General features: G+C 35.3%; 1 protein-coding gene across 1 annotated transcript in view; it reads left to right on the top strand.

The window, feature by feature from the left end:
* The window catches only part of LOC110017946 (protein RRC1-like), a 48,087-nt gene extending 28,555 nt beyond the window's left edge, over nt 1–19,532 (top strand). Inside the window, 13 exon segments of the mRNA XM_020715117.1 lie at nt 3,360–3,479; nt 3,577–3,661; nt 3,664–3,732; nt 5,026–5,138; nt 5,294–5,365; nt 8,750–8,971; nt 13,762–13,820; nt 14,156–14,240; nt 14,393–14,530; nt 14,934–15,158; nt 15,238–16,064; nt 16,148–16,320; nt 18,908–19,532. Of these exon segments, the coding sequence (XP_020570776.1) occupies nt 3,360–3,479; nt 3,577–3,661; nt 3,664–3,732; nt 5,026–5,138; nt 5,294–5,365; nt 8,750–8,971; nt 13,762–13,820; nt 14,156–14,240; nt 14,393–14,530; nt 14,934–15,158; nt 15,238–16,064; nt 16,148–16,320; nt 18,908–19,158 (2,439 nt within the window). The 3' untranslated portion in view covers nt 19,159–19,532.
* Nucleotides 19,533–19,690: the final 158 nt, after the last annotated feature.

The raw sequence follows: 19,690 nt of genomic DNA, 5'->3' as shown, positions 1-19,690 counted from the left end.
TCACTAAATTATTCTATCTTCCATCTCTGAAATGTTAGCACTCATTTAGTCAATTAAAGGCAAGGTGCTTGCCCATTTTTTGGTAAACACATATACACATCCTGTAACAGTGTCCTGCCTGGGAGGTGTGCAAGCTATAGCCTTTCTTTCACTAACATCACATACGACGAGAGGCATCTAACCTGCCTTCAACACCACAATTAGTTATTTAATCTATTCTTAAATTTTTGTATCGCTTATATGAATTTATTCTTTTACCATCTCTTCTGTATTTTATATCCCTTGGTAAGCATGTTTTTTTGTTATGTTCTTTATTTTTCCTGTTATTCATACATTAATTCTAATTGATGCATAATGCAGTCTTTGTTGTTCATGCTTCAAACGTAAATATGTTATTTTTTTGATCAAGACTTCAATAAAATAATAATAATAATAATAATAATAATAATAATAATAATAATAATAATAATAATAATAATAATAATAATAATAACAATAATAATAATAATAAAAGAAAGAAAATAAAGCATCATAACATCATTCTCTCAATTATTTCATATTGTTTTTTTTAGGGAATGTGGATTAATAAATTTGGCCTCAAATAGTTGGGATAAGGTTAATGATGTGATGCTGATGATGCAAGTAGCACTTATGAAGGTCAATTCATAAATTATTAGGTTATGTTTTTAGCATGCACTACAAAGTCAAAAATGCACATCAACAATTTGGGGAGGTAGAGTTAATGTATAAAGATTGGGATTTTAAGAATTTGGATTCAGGTTGTGCAAATAGACTTAAAAATCTATTTGAACGAAAAAAAATTATGCAAGGGATTTCGAATAGTTAGAAAAAGGATAACGACAAGGGAGATTACACCAAATTAAAAATATATATATAGGTGTTAAATCATACTAAATTAAAGCTCCAAATTGACAATAACTTTAACCCCCTTAATTATTCCATTTCTTGATACAATCACTTAGAAGTACGAGTAACTTTTATTAAAGAATTATGAATTTGGACATGTGGTGAAGCTAGTAAGGATTGAGTTAGAAGTGATTTTATGAGGATTAAGGCTTATTGAAGGTAATGGCAGTGTCAAGCAAAGATGCATGGTTTAGTACTTTATAAATTATAATGAAGGTTAGTAGACTAAATAATTTGTAGAAAGTGGAATGGCCAATGGAGCATGAGTAGAAGTTGTGAATAAAATAAAAAATTCATACATTTGAGTTAATATCTCATATCTGCTGATAGGGATGCCAAGAAGGTAGGGGATGTCAGTCCATCTCTTGCCATTATGCATAAAAACAATGTCAAATTATTAGGGTTTAAAAGAATAGATTTTTTTAGGAAGTTATGCTGATTGCCTACAATTCTACAAGGATAACTAATGTGTGAATTTATTTCACAACAATGGAGATCCATGTCCATTTAAATGTACATTGTTTTCTCTAGTTTAACTTCAATTTCTCTTTCAGTGTAGATTTATTTCACATTACATATGAATTTTATATCTGATATGTTATGGATGATGTGTTACATCTCTTCAAGTGCACTCTATGTTATGCTTATTGTATTAGGTCTCTTGAAATGCACTCTGTTGTGATATTATTATTGTATTAATCTAATATAATATATTATCTTATAGTTGTACTTTGTGATATTATGTTAAATCTTTCATAATATGTTGTGTTGTAGTTTCTACGAAGTAACTGTGTTGTAACTAATGTGATGTGTTAAATTTCTTATAATATGTTATGTTGTGGTTTTATTTTTGTTGATGTGTTGTAATTATTGTTTTGTTATGCTAAATTTATAATAAGCTGTTGTGTTGTAGTTCTGCTGTAATTTTTATGATGTGTTAAATTTCTCATAATGTGTTGTACTGTAATTGTTATGTTATTGTGATGAATCTCTTATAGCTTGTGCTGTAGTCAATTGTGTTGTAGATGTTATGATGTTGTGTTTATTTTTCATGCTATTATGTTAAGTTGTTTATAAAGTAATATATTATAGTTATTGTATAATATCTTTATTTTAAATGTTGTGGTTTGTTGTAATTCATATTCAAAACTTATTCAAATCGTGTTTGAATATTGTACGAACCATGTTCAAATCTTGGTAAAGCTTATTTGAACCTTGTTTGATCCATTTCGAATTGTGCTTGATCTATATTTTAAATATTGTGATGGAATGGATATGAACCAACTATTTGCTTGAGAATGGTTCGAACCTCAATGAAATCAATTGTGATCATACATGACTTTAAATAAGTACTCATTCAAACTATATATGTTATTGTATTTTAATCCGTTTTTTCAACTTTGCTTGAACTATTTTCATACTATGATCAAATTTTCTTGAACTTTGTTCTCTCCATGTTCGAATCATATTTAACATGTTTGAAACAAGGTTTGAACATTGCTTGAATAAAGTTCATTTAAGATTGAAATATGATTCGTACAGGATGTTAAATCTTACTATGGATTATGTGGTTAAACCTTACTACTATATGATTTGAATCTTGTTCAAAGTTTATTTGAACTAATGTTGATCGTGATAGATTGTAAATAAGCACTTCATGATTCAAAAGCAGTGGTATTTTGGTCTAACATGAGCTTATGGGCATTTCTCCAAGAAAACGAACGAAGCACATTTCTCTTATTTTTGCTATTATGCAGCATTTAAAAACAAAATTTCGAATGTTAATCTATAAATAAATAAACTTTGAATAATACAAAAAAAATGCTGGCACAAAAAAGAAATGATCTTGCATTTCAGCATATGTCAAGAAATTTCATTTGTTTTAGACCCTAATACCTAAAGTTGTACGTGCTTATACTTACAATAGCTGATTGAATTTTGTTTTAGTTTTTCCTCTATTGCCTCAGTAATGCACATCCATACCATAGTTTAAACTGTTATTCATGACTTTAATTATTAAGGTATTTAATGTTTTTTGTAATAAGAAAGATATTAGATGCTTTTTTATTAAAGGAACAGTCTAAATGGTAAATTGTTGAGAATGAAGGTTTGGAAGCATAGAAATTAATGCAACATCAATCTAAAGATTATGTTGTCAGTTATAATTACAGCTTTGTATTTTCACCACAGTTCAAATTTTGACTATTAAATAAATCCTGTGATTGATACTTCAATTATTGGCTCCAGTGAATTTTGAAACCATTTTAATCACAGTTTTATGCACATTCACCGCCCGTATCATGAACAGAACAAAAAGCCCAAATAAAGAAATATTTTCTTTGTTGTGCGTCTCCAATTTTGACCAGCTAAATTAATTATTTTTGTACCTAATGTCTAGTAATTTAATTAATCGAAAAATATTCCGCGTGCAGCCATCTAGCCGTTTTGATGAACTACCAGATGATTTTGATTTAAATGGAAAACTTCCTGGTTCATTTGATGATGGTGATCCCCAGACAACAAATTTGTATGTTGGAAACCTTTCACCACAGGTACAATGTTCTAATACTTTCAAGTCTCTGGATTGTTTATGTTGAAGATTGATATGATGGTTATCCTACTATTCTCCTGTGATTGGTGCAATGGCAGGTTGATGAAAATTTTCTTCTAAGGACATTTGGTAGGTTTGGCCCTATAGCAAGTGTGAAGATTATGTGGCCCAGAACAGAGGAAGAGCGAGAAATTGTGGTTTTGTTGCTTTCATGAACAGAGTTGATGGACAGGCAGCTAAGGATGAAATGCAAGGTTAGATATAACCTGTAATTTTTGAGTCTATGTGAATTGGTGAATCAGTTTACTTTCTCAGGTCTTTTCTCAGTTAGCTTTGGATCTGTAAGTGTCAAAATGAGACAAAATAATCCTGGAAAAGTCTTCTAAAATTCCCAAAATTTCAGTTAAAGCTTGAAATCCAAATGTCCATTCTTGTTTTTTGTCGGTGAATGGCGCTTATGATGGTGATTTTGAATTTAGGTTGTCGTCAATAAAACATTTCTACACTTTCAACCAATAGGAAAAGAAAAGTGAATACGAATATTTTCAAGTCATTATTTTGCAGAAACTTTTGGTACATATAGTGATGTATTACCATTTTGCATGTATGCTGTGTGGAATACTATACTTCTTTTCCAGTTTTCTTGGGAATTAATTATATAAATTGAGGGTTTTATGGAAGGCATTTAATTTCTTGATACCATCCTTTATTTTTCTCCTTGCTTCTTTTATTTTATGCATCATATAAACGTTAAAGTAGGATTCTAGCAGTCAATAAAAGTATTAGGGGAAATCAAATGTTTTTTTATCCTGTCTGGGTGACTGTTTGAGGCCTGAGTTAAAATTATTTTATCCTAAGGTAGTGGATGGAAGGATTCTATCATTGTCAATCTTGAATTCCCTAGCCAACATAAGAGGAAGAAAAATAAAAGGGAAATTTACATATCTAATGCCCAAAGTTTAATACTTGCGCTTGTAACACCTTGATATGATAACCCTATGCATGAAAGGGTGTATTTTACTTCTAAAATATCAGTAATGATTGTATTTTTGATGTGATATTAAAGATTTGAGCGGTATGCATGTAAATAAGAACTTTTAAGTGTTAGATATGTAAATATATAAGAATTGTGTGGTATGTATGTAAATGGCCCATCCAATAATGGTAAATATCCATGCTAATTTTTTTGGACTAATGGCAAATGTGATACGTCTTGTTAATGAGGTCAACCTTGCTTTCTTTGTCCAAAATAGTGATAATTAAATTATTTTTAGGTTAAATGTGTTCTGAATGTTGATATTTTTCAATGTTCTCCATGAACTTTTTTTTTCATTATAAAATATCGCGTTGATTTGGTTTTCCTTGTCATCTTTATCACTAAGAATGCAATTGCATTATTGTGGGAAAGCAGCACAAGCCAAAATGTTTGTCATGGAGAATAGATAACTTGCAAGATGTATTAGATTATTGTGACAAAATAAATGGCTATCTTCTTAATACTCTACCTGGTGAAAGCTAAATGATGTTTATATGATTCTTCTTTACAGGTGTGGTGATATTTGAGTATGAGCTTAAGATTGGCTGGGGAAAATCTGTTGCACTTCCAGCTCAGGCCCTCCCTGCTCCACCCCCAGGACAGATGGCTATCCGTAACAAGGATGTAAGTTTCACCTGGTATCGTGTTCTTCTATATTTGTACTCCTTCAAAATTTCTTTTATAATGTACTCAGTAGTAGAGTATACATGAATCTTCTATGTAGTTTTCTGAAAGTTCCACTTGTAGTTGCTAATTAGTTAGAATGCGTTAATTGACAGGGAGGGACTGTTGTGCTGTCTGGACCTGATGGTCTGCCAGTTACTTCTGTTACGGGCCAAAATTCTGAGCTGGTATGTTGATTGATGCATTTTGTAGTATATTTCTGTTGGTTTAGATTTCTGTTATGAGCTTTTATACTATTGTGCTTTTTCATCCACGTAGGAAAACTATTTCCAATATGCTGCCACATTACTGTAAGCCAACAATTTGTTCTACTGTTTTTCATCTTTTTCTATAACTTATGGAAGAACTTGGATCGGTCAAACATATCCACTGGATAGTCCATGCTTTATGAGCTCAATACCATGACTTGACATTTTTTTTTTGCCACTCTTATTCTTACCTACATCCTCCCCCTTAACACCTATTAATCTCTACATCAATAGTTTCAAGGTCAATTTTCAATATTTAGATTGAAAATATAGTAGAAATAATAAAAAAAGCAGTTTTCAGTCTATTTTATGCAGCCTTATTGTTCTGAAAGTTTTTCAGAACTGCTGCTCATGGTTATTAATTTATTTTCATGATTATAATAATTTCTGTTATGGCTATATACTCGAATGCATATGATATTTATTCATTATTGAAATAAGTTCCTTGGCACCTCACGGGCTAGCATTTGAAGTTGATATTGTAGCATACCATAACGGACAAGGAATTTGAAAAATGATTGCACATCTTGTTGCCTAAGTTCATGTTTTAATTGCTGCCGCTTTTAGTTCTAGGTTTTAATTTATAATTCTTTTAAAAAATATTTCAAGTTTTCTTCTAGGAACCTAGGTTAGTGCTTTGTTGAGCTATAGACATGGAGGAAGGGGGTTAAAGAAACAGGAATAGCATTTCCTTGATGAGTGTTTTTTGCATTTTTATTCAATTTTACTAGTTCATATTTTTATTTTCCCCCCTTGATTTTTCATCTATCGATTCCATTGTTTTCATTTTTGCATTGTTTATCAGCATAGCTTGGTTTACGGAAAGCAAAGCAGGAAAAAAATGGAATTCCATGATAAATAACAAAAAAAGGGAAGAGAGAAGAAGCCTTTTTTCGAAAATACCCATAACCATTTTTTACGTGTCACCTCTAGTAATTATGAACCTGGGCATATTAATGGTGCCTTTAACATGATGCTGTTGTTTTTTAGTAATAAAATTTGCTATAACTCAACCAGTTTTGTTGCTCTTGGTTTATTCTGCTTGCCGTGTGAGTTCAAAAATTGTAAAATTTATCGATTGTAAGCATGCATTCATATCAGTTTCCCATACTTTTGCATCATTTGCTAATGCGCACATATGCTTTTCAGTGCTGTGGGGTTTATTTTGGCTCTAGATCAATGGGTCGACTTTCATTATTTCTTCATTAATTGTAGGCCAAGCAAACTCTGGCATAATAGATCAACCGTTAATCTTTCTATCGTCTAAGAGGAACACAGTAAGGTGTTTTTGCTCCCTTGGAATCTGGATCTTGAAATATTTAAACATATTAATATTTAACTTTACTTGAAGAAGATATCTTTGTTAAGAAACTTTCTTTTGCTCTCATATAGTCTGTTCACTTGATTAACAGTCAGCTCGAAGATTGAGTATACATGGAAATGCTTAGCATTGACTACTTCAGTGAGTCTCTAACTGGCTATCAATGCCTTCAGTTTGGTTATTGGTGACCTGAAAGTTGAATCATACAGCATTGGTCAAGATCACTTCATCTAGGCTCTTAAGCACAATACTGACTCCTAGCCCTTGCTCTAAGGATTCCTTTCCTCAGCTAAGAAAGCTATTTAATTCCTAAATATCTATTGTTAAAAATAGAAAATTAAATGGTGGATGAATTATTGACTAGTCATTATTATTAGTATTTCTATATATCATGGACTAGTTGATTTTTTGTTGTTGATATCCTATGATGCACGAACACATTTAATTAAGGAGCGTGCAATGTCAAACACGTATCAGACATGAACACTGCTTCGACAAGTGTCGGCCACGACATAAAAGTGTCCGATTTAAATAATTTTAAAAAAGAGAACACTCATAGGACATGTGCAGGACACAAGACGCGTCCTAAATTAATTAACTAAAATTAGAAAAATTATTTTTATGACTATAATATAAAAATATATGTTTTTATGTAAAATTGAAGAAAGATTTAAATACATATCAATCAATTTTTATGTGTTTACATATCTAGGACCTAAATTTCAATTTTTACATCAATCAATAGATACTAATACTGTTCAAATTAAAGAAACTAGTTTAAATTTACTTAAAACAATCCGTCCTTACCACTTCCTACAGCCCCAATCTCTGATCACCACTATTAAATTTGTTATTGTTCTCCAATTAATCAAATCCTTTCTTCCTTCTTTCAATTTCAACATTCTTGATCTCCTATAATCTTTCAATTTGAATATTTTTCACCGCTTGATCTCTGACATTATTAAGTAAAAAAAATTAGCATTAATATTTAACAACATTCATTTTTAATAATTATTTATGAAATAAATAATAAAACATAATTCTTGGATTGGCTTGCTTGGTTCAGCTAGTCTTCTTGATTATTCAGTGTACTTGATGCCTACTTATTTTGCACGCTTACTTGCCTTTGCTCAGCCTACAGGCTTTCAACAGCACATGACTTTTGTCTCTTGCTAGTTTCATCTCCCTCACACATGAGACATCGATTGCGCTTACATGCACGCGGTGTCACTTTCACAAAATCAGTCCCACAATTTTTGCACATGCCATCGTCGTTAGTTCTGCGGCTAGACTCTCGCACATCATCTTCTTCTGATTCGGCTTGTTCGCGCTTTTGATTCTCCCAATCATAAGGCTTCTCTTTTTGGAAACCCCACACAATGCACTGCCGTCGACGTTCTCTCCCTCTTCCATATTTAATTTTCACACCTTGCTCGTCTATTTAGAGCAATTACCCCTTTGCTTTGTTCATCTGCTCCCTTCATCTCCTATTAGTGGAATCGGCTTGTTAATTCCATCAAAGTGCTGTAGCAAATTAATAAATATTTTTTTCTAGTTATTACCCATGATGCTCTTGGCATTGTGTCTACGGAGTGGATTAAATGCCACCCCTTGAATTAGAGCTTCTATAAGCCAAACCAGCATGACTAAACATGTGATTAAACCTTCTTTTGCTGCAATTTTTACCTTGTTTCTTAATCAACCACTACTCTATGTTAGCTACCTGAGATATCAAACTTAAAAGCAGAGGATCATGGTTGTTTATTGTTGATCTTTGAACTGAGAGATAGGAGCAGATACTAAGGAGGGAACTCAACTTGATAAGCGCTGACATGAACAAGGAGAAAATTTGTTCAGAAAGTTTGATGAACTAGGAATTAGACTAAATGTAGTTGGAAAGAGGAATGATTTTTCAAAAATAATTCTATAATTTCCATGGAAATTACAGAAATATGTTTGTTAATGATGACTTGTTGCTGCAGGTTCTCACCCCAAATGTTCCTGATATATTGGTTGTTCCTCCTGAAGATAAACACCTGCGTCATGTGATTGACACAATGGCGTTGCATGTTCTTGATGGAGGATGCGCTTTTGAACAAGCAATAATGGAAAGGGGTCGTGGAAATGCTCTGTTCAACTTCTTGTTTGAACTTATATCAAAAGAGCACACTTACTATGTATGGAGACTCTACTCTTTTGCTCAGGTATGAAATTTTTTTTTTAATTTCTTTAATTAGGTCCTCTTTTCATAGTTTTTTGTACTGTATGCTTACAGTTATCTATGCTGATCTTTTGGTAAGCATTACTGATTTTTATAAACAGTTGAACCATGTTTAGCTATTCCTAATATTAAATTTTTTTTCTGTCTATAAACCTTTTTTTACATCTTCTGTTGCTTTATGTTTCTTTTATTTCTTCACTTATTTATATTTAAACTGTTTCTTGTATAATATATTTTCTATTTTATGCTTTTTGAGATCCTTTATTTGTTCTGTTGTTTTTGTTATACCAGAGTTAATCCAAACCACAATAGGAAAATCAAATTTTATTACTCAAAACAATAGGGTTACAATCGAGGATCAAAACAAGAACGAAAACACAACAAAAAAACAATAGACGACAAGAGTGGGGTGGGATAACCCGGGGACAACAGTGAGAAGGGGTAGGGATGGGTGATGGTCGGCTGGAGATTGTAGGAATGTGGTGATAGTAGGGAAGGAAATGGAGAATCTGCTGGTAGGAGAATCTGCGGTATAACAGGGAGGCAGGATAAAGGGGTGCGGCTTAAAAGGGAGGTGGGATATGGTATGCGGTTCAGTATGAGGCTGTGGGGTATGGGATGTGGCTCAGCAGGAGGCTATGGGAAGAGTTTGTAGCAGTAATAGATGGTGCTAGGTTGGTTTATGACAAAAAGGATGAAAGAGGGAAAGGGCTTTGGCGGCAGAAAATAGGGAGATGGGAAGGTGCAATGAAGATGGAAGCACGGAGAAAAGGGTAAGATACACACCACCTTCGATGAGTTGCAACCGGAGCACCTTCTTGTCGTCAGATACATCCCTAGAAGGGAGAATGAGGACGTCGAAGACTGTCCAAATAGAAGTTTCAACCAAAAAAATAACTCTATAACATAAAATAATCAATATATGTATATATAATAGATAACTAGGAGGGGGAGGTCCCTCTCCTTGAATGACAACCTTAGCCCCCAAAATAGGAGCCAGCGCCGACCCAAGTATCCCCTTGGTTGAACCAGTTCAAGTGGCCCAGCTGGTTCAGCCCTCAAAGTGCCTTGCGTTTGTCTCCCGAGATTGGGAGAGCTTCGACTTCATTCGTTGAAGCTTTGGTCTGCACGTTGACGATGACAAAGTGGTTGGAACCTCCTTGGGCCGACAGACCTTTGACAGTTGCCTAAGGAGCACCTGGATCTCGCTGGCAATTGCGCTACCTTCCAAATCACTAGAGTTTTCTCCACTTGCGAGCACACCTCTATAACGATCCAATCTTCTGAGGGTCCATTACTGGGGTTTGTGTCCTACATAGCCTATTGAATCCTCTAAAAGTAATCCACGGTTAGTTCAACCTAATCTGAGGTGAGGGTAACCTTAACCTCCCCGAATGGTGGTGCCCATAGTGGTAAGGTATCGACCGTGATATCCTTAAATGGTCTCTATCGTGATTGTTTCGTGCCTAGAGTTGGTGTCTCAGTCCTATCATTTTTCATCATCACCAAAACTGGTTCCACCAATGCTGCTCTTCTAGGAATGTGAGCTTTGATTTCGTGCTCGGTCGGAGAGAGGACACGCTTCTTATCCTTGGTGAATAGTAGATATTTTTGAATCCGATGTGCATAGTCTTGCGGTTAAATTGCCATGATCTCCCTAGCAACAGGTGGCAAACATCCATGGGTACCATGGCACACCGCACTTAATCCGACAGCTGGCTCTCAATCAAAAACTCAACTAGGCACCTTTGGTCAATGCTGACTCTGTTCTTTTTCAACCACATTAGGGAATACGGCTGAGAGTGCCTCTGAGTCATGAGACCCAAATCCTTCATCATCTGTATAGACTCCGCATTCTTACTGCTCCCTCCATTGATGATGAGACTGCATACTTTCCCGTTTACAATGTAACAGATTGAGAATATGTTGTGACGAAGCCACTGCGGATCATTCATATCCTCAGTTTGTGGGGCCCGTTGATCATAAGCATCTCTCCTTCATCTGATGGAAGATGATACAACCTTACCCTGTTCCTCAGTTGTTTCCTTGTTGCTAACCTCCACCACGACGTCCTGCTTGGTTAAAGACACGACTCGACTCGACTCATCGGGCAGCTGGAGGCGAAATACCAAAATCCATGACATCTAAAGCATTTTTGGTAGGCGTGCTACTCTTCTCGAGCTTCTCACTTGGGGCGACTTTGTCCTTATCTGAACTAGTTTTCTCAACTCCTTGAGACATGCTCCTGCTGGTGCCTCTGGCAGTGGGTGGCTGCCTAACTGGTGGTGGTTGTCTGCTCTATTTTTGTTGCCTATTCACCTTCAGAGTTAAGGTCTGGACATCTCCCAGTGACCAATAAGGTTGGAACTGCACAACGTCGTTGATAGTGGGCTTCAACCCCCCAGATAACGGGCTATAGTTTGTTCCTCTAGCTTAACCAAATCACACTTCTTCTGTAACTAGTTAAACTATGTCGTGAACCCTTCATTGATAGGTCTCTCTGTTGCAGGTGATGGAGTCATAGAAACATCTCCTTCCTGTAGTGAGGAGGTAGATATTTTCTCTGCATCGACTTCCTCATCTTCTTCTATTTGTTAATCTTGTCATTGTCTTCTCTCTTCTCCCACCTCTATAAGCTTTCCCACCTCAAGGAGCTCTTTTTAAATTGGATAGCTGCAAGCCTCACCTTTTTATCTTCTGGTACTTTTTTGTACTTAAGAACTCTCTTAAATGATTGTAGTAATTCAATAAAGTCGTCCAAATTCATACCTCTATCGAACTCTCGTAAATTCACCTTTATCCTGAAGTCTCTGTGTCCTCCATTTATGGCATCCTCTTATACTGGATTTCAAATTGTCGTGGCCTTTCTTCATCACTGAAATCCTCCCTATGGAAGAGGTTGAAATTCTAGTCTCTTTTGCCCCTTTGAATTTCTCTGTCACAACAGAGGGTAATTTCTCTGGAGTTTAATCCTCCATTGAACTCGATGAATTTCTTGTTTTATCTCTTTCCATATAGGCTCGGGCATCTATTTGCTTGGTGGTATGGCTAGTTTTTAGGGTTGGGAGTTGAAGTGGTATGGCTAGTTTTTAGGGTTGGGAGTTGAAAGAGGGTGCATGAAACTAATTGAGAGTGCACAAAAATTAATTTAGGTTTGCTTATTTTGAAAATCAGCAAGGGAAAAATAGGGTTAGGTCAAAATTTCTCTATGGTGTGGGAATAGGAAAGAAAATTTTTTGGTGGAGGTGGCTTGGGTAGAAGCGGATGCTAGGAAACATTTGGATAGGACCAGGGTTATGCTAATTCTAATATCAAATGATATCAGAGTTAACCCAAACCATAATAGGGAAAACATATTTTATTACTCAAAACAACAGGTTTACAATCAAGACTCAAAAGCAAGAATGAAAACACAACAAAACAATAATAGACGGCTAAAGCGGGATGGGACAACCCGTGGACAATGGTGAGAAGGGGTAGGGATAGGTTGTGGCCAGCTGGATGGCTGTTGGAGGGTTCTGTGGTGATAGCAGGGAAGGAAATGGAAGTTGTAGTTAGAGGCAAGTAGGAGGGCCTGCGGTAGGGAGGCGGGATATGGTATGCGGCTCAGCAGGAGGCTATGAGAAGAGTTTGTGGCAACAATAGATGGTGCTATGCTGGTTTGCGGCAATATCAAGGAGAGAAGCGGGAAATAGCGGGCAGCAGGAAGAGGCCGGTGCAGGAGGGGCTTCGGTAGCAGAAAACATGGGCGGAGGGGTGGGCAGATGGTAGCAAGAAGAAAAGGCGAAGATAGACGCCACCTCGGACGAGTTACGGCCATAGCACATTCTCACCGTTGGACATAACCCTAGAAGGGAAAAGGGGGATGCTGGAGAATGTCCAAACAGAAGTCTTAGCCAAAAAAGTAATCCTAAAATAGAAAATAATAAATATATGTAATAGATAACTAGGAGAAGAGACCCCTTCCCTTGAGCGGCAACCCTAGTCCCCAAAATAGGAGCCAGCAGGCCCAAGTGATCCTTTGGCTGAACCAGTCCTAGTGGCCTACCCAGTTCAGCACTCAGGGAGCTCCGCATCATTATGATTGGTAATATGCCAAGAAGTTTTTTAATTTTGTATCGATTAGAATTGTTCTGTATAGAAATGTCTTGCATTTGCCTGGAATGCAGCCTCTATGTTATCTATTAGGGCTTTGTGATTAATAAAAACACATCAGCTTCATTGCTCTTAAAAAATAATGCTATTTGTGCCTTGCTTTGTTCATACGGCATTTAAACTTAAGATCTGCCAACTTCTTGTTGCAAAAGAAGTTGGCAAAAAGAAGTTGGCAGATCTATGTGGTCCAATTTTTCAGTACAAATCTTCTGGCTGTGATTAAGAACTACTATTCTTGCACGCTCCATCACATGCTTTTTCTGGAAACCCATTAAATCATCATAAATATATGAATGAAATGCATCATGAATGCATACATTTAGCTAATTGGGAATTTTAAAACATAAAATAACAAGGTAAAATACTTTGAAAAAGAAAATGTGAATAACACCGGGCCAGGCTTGCGGAACAAGTCATTAAAATGCTTGTATCAAAGGATGTTTTGGTAATTGCAGATTTTTTTAGTCAATAAGCTATCATGTGGATCTACCAGAAGCCATTTCATTAATATTGTCATTGTGCATAAATATATCATTGCACATCTATCTTTCATTTCCAATACACAGATGATTTCATTCTCAGTGATGAACTCATTGTTAATTCTTATGTGAAATGCAGGGGGACACTTTACAGCGGTGGCGAACAGAACCTTTTATAATGATTACTGGAAGTGGCAGGTGAAGTTTATGTGATTCAATAGCATAAAATGCCTGAAGGATGGTCTATTGCTCACATAAAATTATTCCCTTAAAATAGCACAAAAGAGGAGGCATCCATTTTTGTTGAATTTGATGCTTCTTTTCAAACTAGAATGAATGAATAACTAAACACCTCGGATTTATTAGAAACACCCCAAATTGTTTCAAAAAGGCTAATGCTGATTTTGATGTTGTGGTCCTTTATAATTGAGACTTTTTTTTTCAAGTATTTTTTTGGGCGAACTTAAGATTTCTAAGAATGGTTTACTTGAAGATAGAAAATATGAAAATATACTTATTCTTTTGTGATACAGGTGGGTTCCTCCCTCCTTGCCAGCCGCACAAAGTCCTGAGCATGTGAAAGAAACTTCTTCCACATATGCTGCAGGTAGAAGCAGGGTAAGCTGCCTTTTCAATTTCAACTTGTCAACATATTCCATGGGCTGCATATGCCATACTTCTGCATAGGAAGAATTGATGCAAAGTAATTTCTCATATAATGTGACTCTGTGATGGGAAATATACTGATAAACATCCCGTGCCCCATCTAGCGTGTGGAAGTTGAACGGTCTTTGACAGATCCACAAAGAGATGAATTTGAGGATATGTTGAGGGCGCTGACCTTCGAAAGGAGTCAGATAAAAGAAGCCATGGGTTTTGCTTTGGATAATGCTGATGCAGCAGGGGAGGTAACTTTTATTTTGTTTTGTATGGTTGTATGCTTTTGTGAAATTTGTACTTCTAGTTATGACCTTAGGGAAAAGTGTCAAAATAGTACCTTGACTCTTTGCAATGGGTCATTTTAGTCCCAAAGTCTATAGAAGTGTCAATTTAGTTTCCAAACTTTTTTAATATGAGTTCAAATAGTCCCCACAATTTCATCCCCAATGTAAAGATTATAGGGACAAATTTGACACTCTTACAGATTCCAAGATTAAAGTAGTCCCATGTAAATAGTCAGGGGACTATTTCGACACTTTATGATTTTATAACTTGGTGTAGAAAGTCGAAGCAGTGCTTCTGCATGTTCCTAACAGTTGTTTTTGGACATTTAATTTTTGCTCACTCTTTATGTATGTCTATTTTATGCAGATTGTCGAGGTTCTTGCAGAATCATTGACACTGAAGGAAACACCGATACCTACAAAAGTCGCTAGGCTTATGCTAGTATCAGACATCCTGCATAACAGCAGTGCTCCTGTGAAAAATGCTTCTGCATATCGCACAAAGTTTGAAGCAAACTTACCTGACATTATGGAAAGCTTCAATGACTTGTATCGTAGTGTTACAGGAAGAATGACAGCTGAGGCCCTCAAGGTAATGTTTATTTATGTGATTATCTTACGGTTATTTCTGATAATTTTTGAACATGTCACAATTATTTTAATTATTTTAGGAACGAGTTTTGAAGGTTCTTCAAGTTTGGGTAGATTGGTTTCTCTTTTCAGATGCATATGTGAATGGTCTCCGTGTTACTTTTCTTCGATCTGGGAACTCTGGCGTAACGCCTTTTCATTCGATTTGTGGTGATATTCCTGAAATTGAAAGTAAAACTAGCACTGAAGATCATCTCTCTGATGGAGGAAAACTTGACCAAGATGCTGCACTGGCAATGGGCAAAGGTGCAGCCATGAAGGAGCTCTTGGCACTTCCTCTTGCTGAACTTGAAAGGCGCTGCAGGCATAATGGTGTCTCTCTTATTGGTGGCAGGAATATGATGGTTGCTAGATTACTCTATTTGGAAGAAGCTGAAAAACAGGGAGGCTGTGAACGAGATGATGATTTAAGATTTGGACAAAGCCGTTCCAGTAGATTTTCAAGAGAAGATGATGATGTCTTGCATGAAAATAATGCTCAAAGCAGAGTCATTGATTATGTTAAAGAAAATCTAAGCTCTTCAAAATGGAATAGAAATGTTGAAGAAAATATTGTGGCAAATGAAGAAGGTTTTGCCTTAGTTTCAGATTCAACTCATCCAAGTACTCGTTCTGAGGCAAGAGCTTATTCAAGAAAGTCTGATCCTGTTTTGCCTGTTTCCAAATGGAGCCGTGATGATGATGCCAGCAGTGAGGAAGACAAGAAAAGTTCTCTTGGTTTAGGCTTGGGTTACTCTTCATCTGGAAGTGACAATGTTGGTGGTATTGGAAGGACAGATGATGCAGAGGAGACTACTGATTCTGACATTTTTGTACACTCTGATGCAGGCGCTAGTGAGGAACACAGGTAATTACTGATTTTATCCTTAATTTTGTGGCAATTTCAACTTTGCATATTGAAATATTACATTTGTTTTTCAACTTTTTCAGGCAGAAATTACGTCGTCTGGAGGTTGCGGTAATTGAATATCGTGAATCTTTGGAAGAAAGAGGCATAAAAAGCTTGGAGGACATTGAAAGAAAAGTTGCGAGTTATCGTAGAAAGCTTCAATCAGAATATGGCTTGTTCGGTTCCTCAGACGGTACCAATAAGCAGTTATCTCGTAAGTCAGCTTAACTTTACTTGCTCTTGCAATGTGTAATGATATTTACCATAGAAAATTTGGGTTGATCATTTTCTATTTAGTTTAGTGATGCATGCGTTCTTTTTTAACTGCTTAGATTTTGAATTTACATCAGAATGGAGTTATGATAGGATAACAAATTAGGGAAATATAATTTTACTGCTAATCCTTGTTTGTGGTGCTCAATACCTTTATATGCTTTTTCCCTGAATTCAGTTGTGCGCTAGCTTTTTATGTTTTTGAGGTAAGAATAACAATACTTCAAAAATATTTCAACCCCCTTGTAAAGGCCATTTTAAGCATCTAAGCCATCCAAGCAAATCTATTGCAAGCCTTAAATCTCTGGCTTAAGGCTTGTCTCTTGGCCCATTCTTGCTGATCTTCTGTGGCCTACTTGCTATGAGAAGCTCGAACATGCTATCTTCTTCTATGGTTGGTTTTGGTGTTGTATTCTTCCTTGTTAGTATGGATATCGCTTCCATTTTCCTCGAGTATCAATTTCAGTGTTATATTTTATATTGCCTTCTCTTCTAGGATTTTTTACACTTTCTATTGCTTTTATATCTTGAGTTCTGATATTTGAAGGGTTACATTTACACTGTTATATTTATGTGGAGATGTTGCTTAAATAAAAAATAATCCTTAGAAAGCTCATAGTTATATCTATTTACGCTAATGAAATCGCAATTCAAATTTAAATAGCATGAGTTAAAAAAAAAATGAGTGTAAGCTAGAATCTAGCCAAACATTTTTCTCAGCTTGAAACTTGAGCTTTCCTCAGCTGACTTTGCTTAAATCTCTCAACAATACAGTCACTTTTTCAATCTTATGCAATTTCTTAGAATTTGTTATTTACAAATATTGAGAGTCATGCTCTGATTCTTGGAAACATCAGAAGTTCATCATTGAATCACTTTGGGCTTGTTTGGGATCTCTTTTATTTATTTATTTTTGCTTTTATTTTAAAAACATGTTTATTTAGGGTATTTTTTCCTTTTTTTAATTTTTAAATAAATTATCTTTTTAAAAAAAAACACTCAAAAAGTTTTTTTTTAGCGTTCTTAAAAATAACTGAACGTATACCATACCAACATGTTTTGTTTTGAATCAAAACATAAAAAAAATAAAATAAAAATCAAAAATCAAAAATCAAAATCAGAAGTGATCCCAAATGGCCCCTTACTAAATTTAAGCAGGATTCACCTCTGGGAGATACTATTTCAATTTTCTAGCTATGTTTTTGAATGTTGTAGGATAATTGATGTGATACTCCAGGTTGTTAAGTTATATGGCATTAATTCTTCTACATAAAACATGAGATTCCCCAGAAAGGTGTAGGTAGGTTACAGAATTTGTTGTCCCGTTTACGGAAACAAATTTTCTAGATTTCAATTATTGAGGAAGTTGTTGACGCTGAAGACATTTTTCCTGTTCAATGGAGTGACTACTCACTAAACAGCTTTGTAACAGACTACTTGCTAAGCTTCTTAGTCTACAATGAGGGACTTAAAATTTTTTGTTTTGGCCAATTGACCCTTACATGGCAACTTCAGCCTCCTTTTTTCCATCATGTGGATTTGAAGATGCACCTTTTAAACAGTTGATTGGCTGTGTCTGCAACTTCGGCATTTGCATGCTGGCTCCTTTTTGGTGCTGAGAGTTCCATATATATTGCTTCAATCTTTTTATCTTATGATTTTTATTATTTTGGATCTCTTTCGATAAAATTTCTTTTCCTGAAATTTTTTTGCTTGTTTTTTATTGTTCTGAGCTTTGATAAGTGTTTTTTTTTTAAATTTTTTTGCATTTTGAATAATTGATGTTGTTTCCTTTGAAATTTCCTTCCTCCGCTTCAGCAGAACGTTATCCTTGTTGCTTTCGGAGAAAAGAAAGCCTGATGCTTAGGTTTGAACTCCTTGGAATATTTTCACGTCCATAATTTCCTTTTTGTTACATAGGCAATACTCCACTTCTTTTATTTATTGAGTTAGCCGTTTGATATAAAGTTGTCAGTTTCGTTAATGAACAATTCAGTTGTTTATTGATATTTGAAATTTCATCCTGAATTTGTTTTTCTTGATGATTCATGTAGCTTTATAAAAGCATATAAGATGAGCATCATGACCAAGTTTCTTTGCAAGATTTACAAACATACCACTCAATTCCTATGTATTTACATAAGTAACATCTAAACTTTAATTTTACATATACACTACCTTTCCTATAAGAGTTGCATTTCACTTTTTTAAAGTTAAAAGCTGGTATCTTTCATATGATATCAAAGGTTTGGTTGGTATACAAAGTAAAAAACCAACGTTTAGTTGTTAAGACTTGTAAATACATAAGAATTGGGTGGTATGATTGTAAATGCCCCATTTTCTTTTTGGTATCAATGAACTAGAGTTATGCACAAGTTTACGTTTTAGAATAAAAAACGCACGAGTCCTTTGAATAATACAAGCCTGTGTGATGTGTTCATTTACTTTTCAATATTTTGAAGTCTGTTTTATGTTTATATAATGACTTCCTTGTACTTCTAGCATTTCACTAAATGTTTAATTTTTAGATAAAACATCGGGGAGGAAGGAGAAACGAGACGACTCCCATGATTCTTCTTCAAGGAAGCGCCAACGGAGCAAGAGCCACAGCCGAAGTCCCACAAAGAAGCTCTCTTCCAGGGACAGGGACGAGTCAGATAGAGATCGAGACCGCCACAGAGAACGAGAAATTACAAGGGAGAGAGAGAAGAGTGGGAGCAGAGAGAGGGATGAACATGACGGCGATAAAAGCAGAGATCGTCGGAGAAAGGCAAAATGAATCAATCTTTCATGATTTTAGCCTGCTGCTGACCTCAGACTTACAAAAAATTTTGGGGCTTTGTGATAATTAATTGTTTTGCAAAAGGATCAATTGGAAATACTATATTATGATGTCTGCTGGGCTCTTTCTTTCAATGGTAGGTAAGTAAATGAGGCGGAAAAGAGGAGCTCTTCAGGCTATGAAGAGCAAGTATGGGTTGTTACTCAGGACGTCTTGTCAAAACTATATGAGATTTGTGGTATATAATTATTTGTCCTCTTGATTTTCTGTATCAAATGATTGTGACTGTTTACTTATTAGTGGGTTTCCTTATTGAGAACCTTTTGAAATACCACTGTTTTGGCCGGTTTCTTAAATTAAACAAGCTTACTCCTCCCTCCATTGTGTTTTTGAATATTAATGTATTTACATGCATAGCACACAATTCTAATGTATTTACACCTCACACCTTCACTTTCATATTTTAAACCTATTATTATAATTTTTATAAGGAACTGGGTTTTCTTTTACAACAATGTGCCACAGGGAA

Source organism: Phalaenopsis equestris, unplaced genomic scaffold (assembly GCF_001263595.1).
Source record: "Phalaenopsis equestris unplaced genomic scaffold, ASM126359v1 Scaffold000002, whole genome shotgun sequence".
Taxonomy (NCBI): Eukaryota; Viridiplantae; Streptophyta; class Magnoliopsida; order Asparagales; family Orchidaceae; genus Phalaenopsis; species Phalaenopsis equestris.
Note: the sequence above shows the minus strand (reverse complement) of the source record. Positions and strands in the feature narration are given on the sequence as shown.